The 10,820-nt window shown below is 44.9% G+C and overlaps 1 protein-coding gene across 1 annotated transcript in view; it reads left to right on the top strand.

Moving 5' to 3' along the window:
* Positions 1-4,772: 4,772 nt before the first annotated feature.
* LOC139384793 (asc-type amino acid transporter 1-like) overlaps positions 4,773-10,820 on the top strand; it is a 69,532-nt gene continuing 63,484 nt past the window's right edge. The window contains exon 1 of the mRNA XM_071129673.1: positions 4,773-4,972. Within this exon, the coding sequence (XP_070985774.1) occupies positions 4,813-4,972 (160 nt within the window). The 5' untranslated portion in view covers positions 4,773-4,812. The remainder of the gene's footprint in view (positions 4,973-10,820) is intronic.

Here is a 10,820-nt window from a genome sequence, read left to right as displayed (position 1 = left end):
AAAGGGACTAAAACACCTGTACTCTAGTCACACTGTGGGCAGGTGGTACATATACCCCCTTCCCAAGATAATGACATAGTAAAGTACATATACCCCCCTCCCAAGATAATGAAATAGTAAAGTACATATACCCCCCTCCCAAGATAATGACATAGTATAGTACATATACCCCCCTCCCAAGATAATGACATAGTATAGTACATATACCCCCCTCCCAAGATAATGACATAGTAAAGTACATATACCCCCTTCCCAAGATAATGACATAGTACATATACCCCCTTCCCAAGATAATGAAATAGTACATATACCCCCCTCCCAAGATAATGAAATAGTACATATACCCCCCTCCCAAGATAATGACATAGTGAAGTACATATACCCCCTTCCCAAGATAATGAAATAGTACATATACCCCCTTCCCAAGATAATGACATAGTACATATACCCCCTTCCCAAGATAATGAAATAGTAAAGTACATATACCCCCTTCCCAAGATAATGAAATAGTACATATACCCCCCTCCCAAGATAATGAAATAGTACATATACCCCCTTCCCAAGATAATGACATAGTACATATACCCCCTTCCCAAGATAATGACATAGTACATATACCCCCTTCCCAAGATAATGAAATAGTACATATACCCCCTTCCCAAGATAATGACATAGTACATATACCCCCCTCCCAAGATAATGAAATAGTACATATACCCCCTTCCCAAGATAATGAAATAGTAAAGTACATATACCCCCCTCCCAAGATAATGAAATAGTACATATACCCCTTTCCCAAGATAATGACATAGTACATATACCCCCCTCCCAAGATAATGACATAGTACATATACCCCCTTCCCAAGATAATGACATAGTACATATACCCCCCTCCCAAGATAATGAAATAGTACATATACCCCCCTCCCAAGATAATGAAACAGTACATATACCCCCTTCCCACGATAATGAAATAGTACATATACCCCCTTCCCAAGATAATGACATAGTACATATACCCCCCTCCCAAGATAATGACATAGTATAGTACATATACCCCCCTCCCAAGATAATGAAAAAGTAACGTACATATACCCCCTCCCAAGATAATGACATAGTAAAGTACATTTACCCCCTCCCAAGATAATGAAATAGTACATATACCCCCTTCCCAAGATAATTAAATAGTACATATACCCCCCTCCCAAGATAATTAAATAGTACATATACCCCCTTCCCAAGATAATGAAATAGTACATATACCCCCCTCCCAAGATAATGAAATAGTACATATACCCCCCTCCCAAGATAATGAAATAGTACATATACCCCCTTCCCAAGATAATGAAATAGTACATATACCCCCTTCCCAAGATAATGAAATAGTACATATACCCCCCTCCCAAGATAATGAAATAGTACATATACCCCCTTCCCAAGATAATGACATAGTAAAGTACATATACCCCCCTCCCAAGATAATGACATAAAGTACATATACCCCCATCCCAAGATAATGACATAGTAAAGTACATATACCCCCCTCCCAAGATAATGACATAGTAAAGTACATATACCCCCCTCCCAAGATAATGACATAGTAAAGTACATATACCCCCTTCCCAAGATAATGACATAGTACATATACCCCCTTCCCAAGATAATGAAATAGTACATATACCCCCCTCCCAAGATAATGACATAGTAAAGTACATATACCCCCTTCCCAAGATAATGAAATAGTACATATACCCCCTTCCCAAGATAATTAAATAGTACATATACCCCCCTCCCAAGATAATTAAATAGTACATATACCCCCTTCCCAAGATAATGAAATAGTACATATACCCCCCTCCCAAGATAATGAAATAGTACATATACCCCCCTCCCAAGATAATGAAATAGTACATATACCCCCTTCCCAAGATAATGAAATAGTACATATACCCCCTTCCCAAGATAATGAAATAGTACATATACCCCCCTCCCAAGATAATGAAATAGTACATATACCCCCTTCCCAAGATAATGACATAGTAAAGTACATATACCCCCCTCCCAAGATAATGACATAGTAAAGTACATATACCACCCTCCCAAGATAATGACATAGTAAAGTACATATACCCCCCTCCCAAGATAATGACATAGTAAAGTACATATACCCCCCTCCCAAGATAATGACATAGTAAAGTACATATACCCCCTTCCCAAGATAATGACATAGTACATATACCCCCTTCCCAAGATAATGAAATAGTACATATACCCCCCTCCCAAGATAATGACATAGTAAAGTACATATACCCCCTTCCCAAGATAATGAAATAGTACATATACCCCCTTCCCAAGATAATGACATAGTACATATACCCCCTTCCCAAGATAATTAAATAGTAAAGTACATATACCCCCTTCCCAAGATAATGAAATAGTACATATACCCCGTTCCCAAGATAATGACATAGTACATATACCCCCTTCCCAAGATAATTAAATAGTAAAGTACATATACCCCCTTCCCAAGATAATGAAATAGTACATATACCCCCTTCCCAAGATAATTAAATAGTAAAGTACATATACCCCCCTCCCAAGATAATGAAATAGTACATATACCGCCCTCCCAAGATAATGAAATAGTACATATACCCCCCTCCCAAGATAATGAAATAGTACATATACCCCCTTCCCAAGATAATGACATAGTACATATACCCCCTTCCCAAGATAATGAAATAGTACATATACCCCCTTCCCAAGATAATGACATAGTACATATACCCCCCTCCCAAGATAATGAAATAGTACATATACCCCCCTCCCAAGATAATGAAATAGTACATATACCCCCTTCCCAAGATAATGACATAGTAAAGTACATATACCCCCCTCCCAAGATAATGAAATAGTACATATACCCCCTTCCCAAGATAATGAAATAGTATAGTACATATACCCCCCTCCCAAGATAATGAAATAGTACATATACCCCCCTCCCAAGATAATGAAATAGTACATATACCCCCTTCCCAAGATAATGAAATAGTACATATACCCCCTTCCCAAGATAATGACATAGTACATATACCCCCCTCCCAAGATAATGACATAGTATAGTACATATACCCCCCTCCCAAGATAATGACATAGTAAAGTACATATACCCCCCTCCCAAGATAATGAAATAGTAAAGTACATATACCCCCCTCCCAAGATAATGAAAAAGTAACGTACATATACCCCCTCCCAAGATAATGACATAGTAAAGTACATATACCCCCCTCACAAGATAATGAAAAAGTAACGTACATATACCCCCCTCCCAAGATAATGACATAGTATAGTACATATACCCCCCTCCCAAGATAATGACATAGTAAAGTACATATACCCCCTTCCCAAGATAATGACATAGTAAAGTACATATACCCCCCTCCCAAGATAATGAACTAGTAAAGTACATATACCCCCCTCCCAAGATAATGACATAGTATAGTACATATACCCCCCTCCCAAGATAATGACATAGTAAAGTACATATACCCCCTTCCCAAGATAATGACATAGTAAAGTACATATACCCCCCTCCCAAGATAATGACATAGTATAGTACATATACCCCCCTCCCAAGATAATGAAAAAGTAACGTACATATACCCCCTCCCAAGATAATGACATAGTAAAGTACATATACCCCCCTCCCAAGATAATGACATAGTAAAGTACATATACCCCCCTCCCAAGATAATGAAAATGTAACATACATATACCCCCTCCCAAGATAATGACATAGTAAAGTACATATACCCCCCTCCCAAGATAATGACATAGTACATATACCCCCCTCCCAAGATAATGAAAAAGTAACGTACATGTACCCCCTCCCAAGATAATGACATAGTAAAGTACATATACCCCCTTCCCAAGATAATGACATAGTAAAGTACATATACCCCCCTCCCAAGATAATGAAATAGTAAAGTACATATACCCCCCTCCCAAGATAATGACATAGTAAAGTACATATACCCCCTTCCCAAGATAATGACATAGTAAAGTACATATACCCCCCTCCCAAGATAATGACATAGTATAGTACATATACCCCCCTCGCAAGATAATGACATAGTATAGTACATATACCCCCTTCCCAAGATAATGACATAGTAAAGTACATATACCCCCCTCCCAAGATAATGACATAATAAAGTACATATACCCCCCTCCCAAGATAATGACATAGTAAAGTACATATACCCCCCTCCCAAGATAATGACATAGTAAAGTACATATACCCCCCTCCCAAGATAATGACATAGTAAAGTACATATACCCCCCTCCCAAGATAATGACATAGTACATATACCCCCTTCCCAAGATAATGACATAGTACATATACCCCCCTCCCAAGATAATGAAATAGTACATATACCCCCTTCCCAAGATAATGACATAGTACATATACCCCCTTCCCAAGATAATGACATAGTACATATACCCCCCTCCCAAGATAATGAAATAGTACATATAACCCCTTCCCAAGATAATGACATAGTACATATACCCCCTTCCCAAGATAATGACATAGTACATATACCCCCCTCCCAAGATAATGACATAGTACATATACCCCCTTCCCAAAAAGGCAGTATTTTACACCACTATTTGCATGCTATTTGAATCAAGCACACTGTCCTACCGCCGCGCATGCGTGTGATGTCCACCGAACTTGGCGTGCATCGATGCTGTATATGAGCTCAGGCGAAGGAACTGAGTGAGGCAGTTTTATAGTTGCGCGCCTCAGACATGGACGGGACAGAGAGGAGTCGGAAGAGCTGCGCTGAGACGGATCAGGCGCAACAGCCCATGATGGAACTCAATGGAAAGGATAAGAGTGACTCGCCGTCAGATAGAGTCACGCTTAAAAAAGAAATCGGACTCCTCAGCGCATGTGCCATTATTATTGGTGAGAAAAATAAACAGCGTTTATTATAGCCTACTTCTTATGATGTGAACACAGTGGCTTTTGAAAGAGTAGCAAGGTTGTGGAAATGTGGTTGACTGGCTCACGGTCTATTGAGGATTAAAGGAGAGTAGTATGGACTCTTATCTGGTTTCTGTTCTTCCGCTTCATTCAGACATGCGGATTTGGTTCTAGTAGTATGGACTCTTATCTGGTTTCTGTTCTTCCGCTACATTCAGACATGCGGATTTGGTTCTAGTAGTATGGACTCTTATCTGGTTTCTGTTCTTCCGCTACATTCAGACATGCGGATTTGGTTCTAGTAGTATGGACTCTTATCTGGTTTCTGTTCTTCCGCTTCATTCAGACATGCGGATTTGGTTCTAGTAGTATGGACTCTTATCTGGTTTCTGTTCTTCCGCTACATTCAGACATGCGGATTTGGTTCTAGTTATGTCGTTGATATCCCGTTGTTTAGTCTACGCTATTACAGATATATAATTGTCCACGGAGAAATCAACTAACTATGTGCCGTAACATTACGCACAGACACGTTTAGTGGTTGATGAAGTCTAATCGTTACCACTGAGGCTATAGTTTGAATGGTAACGTTACCTGCTTCTGAATATCAGAGTATCTCTGAATAGGCTACAAGTTCTGGTCGACGTAAGGGAAACCTCCTGACGATGTTGCATCATATGAGAGGTGTAAGTACGGGACTTCAGGGCTACTCTACTGTTACAGACAATGCTTACGTGGCTGGATATCTCTCCGCTGATCTCAACGTGATGCTTGGCCAAGTCGACCAAGTCGACCAAGTCGACCAGGCAGCGTACTGTATAACACGCCGGTGGACTTTATGAATGGTCCCCTGATCTGGAGGGATACCTACTTAGGGACCGTGTTCAATTTAGCTGTTGGCGCTTTAAACCCATACGGTTTCTGATGACGTTAAAGGTCGTTGTTGCTCAAATATCATATTTAGGTGTGTTATTTTAAAAGTATCCTAATGTTATTGAAACACGTATTATTCCACACTTTAGACATTGTATTTATCATTGAACACATTTTCCCACTTATCTACATTTTGTTGTTACAGCCTGAATTTATATGGATTAAATATATATTTTTTCTCACCCATCTACACACAATACCACCATAATGACATTTTCTCAAATTGATTGAAAATGAAATACAGAAATATTTACATTTTATGTAAGTATTCACACCCCTAATACTTTGTAGAAGCACCTTTGGCGGCAATTACAGCTTTGAGTCATCTAGGGTATTTCTATCAGTTGTGAGTCATCTTGGTTGTCTGTATCAGCTTTGCACATCTAGATTTGGGGATTTTCTCTCATTTTTCTTAGCAGATTTTCTCAAGCTCTGTTATTAAGTTAGATGGGGATTGGTAGTGAACAGCAATCTTTAAGTCTTTCCATGGATTTTCAATGGGATTCAAGTCTGGGCTTTGGCAAGGCCACTCACGTTCACTCACTACAGAACACCCTCTCCACTACAGAACACCCTCTCTCCACTACAGAACACCCTCTCTCCACTACAGAACACCCTCTCTCCACTACAGAACACCCTCTCTCCACTACAGAACACCCTCTCTCCACTACAGAACACCCTCTCTCCACTACAGAACACCATCCTCCCCCCTCCCCCACTACAGAACACCTCTCCCCTCTACAGAACACCATCCTCCCCCCCTCCGCCACTACAGAACACCTCTCCCCTCTACAGAACACCATCCTCCCCCCCCTCCGCCACTACAGAACACCCTCTCCACTACAGAACACCTCTCCCCTCTACAGAAAACCTCTCCCCTCTACAGAACACCATCCTCCCCCCCCTCCGCCACTACAGAACACCCTCTCCACTACAGAACACCATCCTCCCCCCCTCCGCCACTACAGAACACCCTCCTCCCCCCCTCCGCCACTACAGAACACCCTCCTCCCCCCCTCCTCCACTACAGAACACCTCTCCCCTCCACAGAACACCCTCTCCACTATAGAACACCCCTCTCCACTAAAGAAAACCCTCTCCACTACAGAACACCATCCTCCCCCCTCCGCCACTACAGAACACCTCTCCCCTCTACAGAACACCATCCTCCCCCCCTCCCCCTCCACAGAACACCCTCCTCCCCCCCTCCGCCACTACAGAACACCTCTCCCCTCTACAGAACACCCTCTCCACCCCATTGTGTGACAGACTGGCCAACTCCTTTTAATTCAGAGTAGAGCTTGTCACAGTTAATGTTTTGTCTGCTTGCCAAGATACTTCTGAGTATTGTGAAACTGGTATGTTGACCCCTATTTCTGAGTAGTGGATTTATGCCACGTTCTGGTCCACTATATAATCCCCTGTTCCACCCACGCTACTTATTCCCCTTTACCTCAGCTAATCACATGGCTGGTGTTTACTGGCTGGAGGGGATTTACTAACCCAACATTGGGAGCGGTTTTATATTTTTTTATCTTTACATTATCTGGGAAGGATATCTTTTGGACAAGGTCAAGTGCATTATGGGTAGTGTCTCAGTGCTCCTAATACAGTAGCACCATTCATGAAGGACAGTGTCTCAATGCTCCTAGTGCTCCTAATACAGTAGCACCATGCATTAAGGACAGTGTCTCAGTGCTCCTAATACAGTAGCACCATGCATTAAGGACAGTGTCTCAGTGCTCCTAGTGCTCCTAATACAGTAGCACCATGCATTAAGGACAGTGTCTCAGTGCTCCTAATACAGTAGCACCATGCATTAAGGACAGTGTCCCAGTGCTCCTAGTGTTCCTAATACAGTAGCACCATGCATTAAGGACAGTGTCCCAGTGCTCCTAGTGCTCCTAATACAGTATAACCATGCATTAAGGACAGTGTCTCAGTGCTCCTAATACAGTAGCACCATGCATTAAGGACAGTGTCCCAGTGCTCCTAGTGCTCCTAATACAGTAGAACCATGCATTAAGGACAGTGTCTCAGTGCTCCTAATACAGTAGCACCATGCATTAAGGACAGTGTCTCAGTGCTCCTAATACAGTAGCACCATACAGCCCGGGATCGAACCAGGGGTCTGTAGTGACGCCTTAGACCGCTGCGCCACTCGCGAACAAAATTAAGTTCTCTCTGTGATGCTGGTTTCAGAAGGCAGACTGTAAAGGTCACTACTCTCTCTGTGTCCGTTCTGTAAACAGATTGGACCTAAGAACCTCTTCTCTACTGAAAACCTCTTCTAATGCAACTGCAGAAGGCAGATTGCAGGAGAGCAGTGTCATGTGACTCTCCTCTCTCTCTCTCTCTCCATCTCCGTAGCAGATATACAGGTCAACCTTTCCCTTCTCTGATTGAAGGGCCTCATCTTCTTGGAAGCTAGAGGCAGGAAGTGGTGTAGCATGCTTGTGCTTGAACAGGAAGCTATGATTACAGAATGTAGTTTAACCCTATAGGCTGTGATGTGAATCTATAGGCTTCGCCCGCCTCTACCCAGGCTCAGCTAGCATCCACTCATTCACCTCCTTCTCATCTGAAGGCTCCCCAGCCATCAGATCTGAGCCAGGCTCCCCATCCATCAGTACTATAGACATCAGATCTGAGCCAGGCTCCCCAGCCATCAGTACTATAGACATCAGATCTGAGCCAGGCTCCCCAGCCATCAGTACTATAGACATCAGATCTGAGCCAGGCTCCCCAGCCATCAGTACTATAGACATCAGATCTGAGCCAGGCTCCCCAGCCATCAGATCTGAGCCAGGCTCCCCAGCCATCAGATCTGAGCCAGGCTCCCCAGCCATCAGTACTATAGACCTCAGATCTGAGCCAGGCTCCCCAGCCATCAGTACTATAGACATCAGATCTGAGCCAGGCTCCCCAGCCATCAGTACTATAGACATCAGATCTGAGCCAGGCTCCCCAGCCGTCAGTACTATAGACATCAGATCTGAGCCAGGTTCACCAGCCATCAGATCTGAGCCAGGCTCCCCAGCAATCAGATCTGAGCCAGGCTCCCCAGCCATCAGTACTATAGACATCAGATCTGAGCCAGGCTCCCCAGCCATCAGTACTATAGACATCAGATCTGAGCCAGGCTCCCCAGCCATCAGTACTATAGACATCAGATCTGAGCCAGGCTCCCCAGACATCAGATCTGAGCCAGAATCCCCAGCCATCAGTACTATAGACATCAGATCTGAGCCAGGCTCCCCAGCCATCAGTACTATAGACATCAGATCTGAGCCAGGCTCCCCAGCCATCAGATATGAGCCAGGCTCCCCAGCCATCAGTACTATAGACATCAGATCTGAGCCAGGTTCACCAGCCATCAGATCTGAGCCAGGCTCCCCAGCCATCAGATCTGAGCCAGGCTCCCCAGCCATCAGTACTATAGACATCAGATCTGAGCCAGGCTCCCCAGCCATCAGTACTACAGACATCAGATCTGAGCCAGGCTCCCCAGCCATCAGTACTATAGACATCAGATCTGAGCCAGGCTCCCCAGACATCAGATCTGAGCCAGGCTCCCCAGCCATCAGATCTGAGCCAGGCTCCCCAGCCATCAGTACTATAGACATCAGATCTGAGCCAGGCTCCCCAGCCATCAGTACTATAGACATCAGATCTGAGCCAGGCCCCCCAGCCATCAGTACTATAGACATCAGATCTGAGCCAGGCTCCCCAGCCATCAGTACTATAGACATCAGATCTGAGCCAGGCTCCCCAGCCATCAGATATGAGCCAGGCTCCCCAGCCGTCAGTACTATAGACATCAGATATGAGCCAGGCTCCCCAGCCATCAGTTATGAGCCAGGCTCCCCAGCCATCAGATCTGAGCCAGGCTCCCCAGCCATCAGTACTATAGACATCAGATCTGAGCCAGGCCCCCCAGCCATCAGTACTATAGACATCAGATCTGAGCCAGGCTCCCCAGCCATCAGATATGAGCCAGGCTCCCCAGCCATCAGATCTGAGCCAGGCTCCCCAGCCATCAGATCTGAGCCAGGCTCCCCAGCCATCAGTACTATAGACATCAGGTCTGAGCCAGGCTCCCCAGCCATCAGATCTGAGCCAGGCTCCCCAGCCATCAGTACTATAGACATCAGATCTGAGCCAGGCTCCCCAGCCATCAGTACTATAGACATCAGATCTGAGCCAGGCTCCCCAGCCATCAGTACTATAGACCTCAGATCTGAGCCAGGCTCCCCAGCCATCAGTTATGAGCCAGGCTCCCCAGCCATCAGTACTATAGTCATCAGATCTGAGCCAGGCTCCCCAGCCATCAGTACTATAGACATCAGATCTGAGCCAGACTCCCCAGCCATCAGATCTGAGCCAGACTCCCCAGCCATCAGATCTGAGCCAGGCTCCCCAGCCATCAGTACTATAGACATCAGATATGAGCCAGGCTCCCCAGCCATCAGTTATGAGCCAGGCTCCCCAGCCATCAGTTATGAGCCAGGCTCCCCAGCCATCAGTTATGAGCCAGGCTCCCCAGCCATCAGATCTGAGCCAGGCTCCCCAGCCATCAGTACTATAGACATCAGATCTGAGCCAGGCTCCCCAGCCATCAGTACTATAGACCTCAGATCTGAGCCAGGCTCCCCAGCCATCAGATCTGAGCCAGGCTCCCCAGACATCAGATCTGAGCCATGCTCCCCAGCCATCAGTACTATAGACATCAGATCTGAGCCAGGCTCCCCAGCCATCAGTACTATAGACCTCAGATCTGAGCCAGGCTCCCCAGCCATCAGTTATGAGCCAGGCTCCCCAGCCATCAGATCTGAGCCAGGCTCCCCAGCCATCAGTACTATAGACATCAGATCTGAGCCAGGCCCCCCAGCCATCA

This window comes from Oncorhynchus clarkii, chromosome 26 (assembly GCF_045791955.1).
Source record: "Oncorhynchus clarkii lewisi isolate Uvic-CL-2024 chromosome 26, UVic_Ocla_1.0, whole genome shotgun sequence".
Taxonomy (NCBI): Eukaryota; Metazoa; Chordata; class Actinopteri; order Salmoniformes; family Salmonidae; genus Oncorhynchus; species Oncorhynchus clarkii.
Note: the sequence above shows the minus strand (reverse complement) of the source record. Positions and strands in the feature narration are given on the sequence as shown.